Below are 742 nucleotides of genomic sequence, written 5' to 3'. Positions count from 1 at the left end.
GCGAAGCGGGGCGAAGCGGGGCGAAGCGGGGCGAAGCGGGGCGAAGCGGGTAGCGGACGGACGGCTCTCCTCACCTCGGCGCTCACTTGCTGTACGAGCTTGCACTCCTTCCAGGTCTCGCCCTCCTCCAGCAGCGGCTGTACGGAAAGAAAGCGCACGGTGAGGCGGAGCCGTGCCGAGCCGATCCGCTCCCCGAGGAACGCCGCCACCCCTAGCCCAGCCGTCCCGCTGCCTTCGGTAGGAAATAGAACACCTCCGCGGGGTCCCCCGCTCCGGTCCCGGAACCCCGCGCAGAGGAGGAGCCTGCCTTAAAGACGTAGGGACCGGCAGGCTCCGGGGTGACCCCATCGGGAGTTTCGCGCCTCCCCCGGCCGACCTGGAGAGTCGCCGCCGGCGTCCCGCGCTCCCTCCGAGCCCGGAGCATCGGGACGGCTCTCCCTTGTCCCGAGCCCCATGGCGCACAGCTCCTGTAAAGCCCTCCGCAGCAAAAAGACGCTGTCCTCGCAAAACCACCGCGTACCCGGTGACGGGCGAGCAGGCTGCGTCAGGAGTGTGGCACCGTTAATGCCTGACGGCTTCCCCCGGTGCTTTCCTGACGCCGAAGAACGCAGCTGGTAACTGCACTGCGTTCTGAAGGGCAGCTCAGTACGAGCAGCTCAGCGGGTTTTGTTCCTATCACGGCACCCTAAGTGTAGAACTGAGGCCTCCGAAAAAAAACTTGATATTCAACACGAGAGCATGA

At 65.8% G+C, this 742-nt stretch overlaps 1 protein-coding gene across 1 annotated transcript in view; it reads right to left on the bottom strand.

The window, feature by feature from the left end:
• The window catches only part of LOC122183428 (aminopeptidase O-like), a 45,139-nt gene extending 44,684 nt beyond the window's left edge, over window positions 1-455 (bottom strand). Inside the window, exons 1-2 of the mRNA XM_042877324.1 lie at window positions 377-455; window positions 75-307 (exon numbers count right to left, since the gene is read on the bottom strand). Coding sequence (XP_042733258.1) covers window positions 75-307; window positions 377-455 — 312 coding nt within the window. The remainder of the gene's footprint in view (window positions 1-74; window positions 308-376) is intronic.
• Window positions 456-742: the final 287 nt, after the last annotated feature.

The sequence above is a fragment of the Lagopus leucura genome, unplaced genomic scaffold (assembly GCF_019238085.1).
Source record: "Lagopus leucura isolate 7727_CA_CO unplaced genomic scaffold, USGS_WTPT01 Super-Scaffold_100018, whole genome shotgun sequence".
Classification (NCBI taxonomy): Eukaryota; Metazoa; Chordata; class Aves; order Galliformes; family Phasianidae; genus Lagopus; species Lagopus leucura.
The sequence above is the reverse complement of the archived record's forward strand: the minus strand, read 5'-3'. Positions and strand labels throughout refer to the sequence as shown.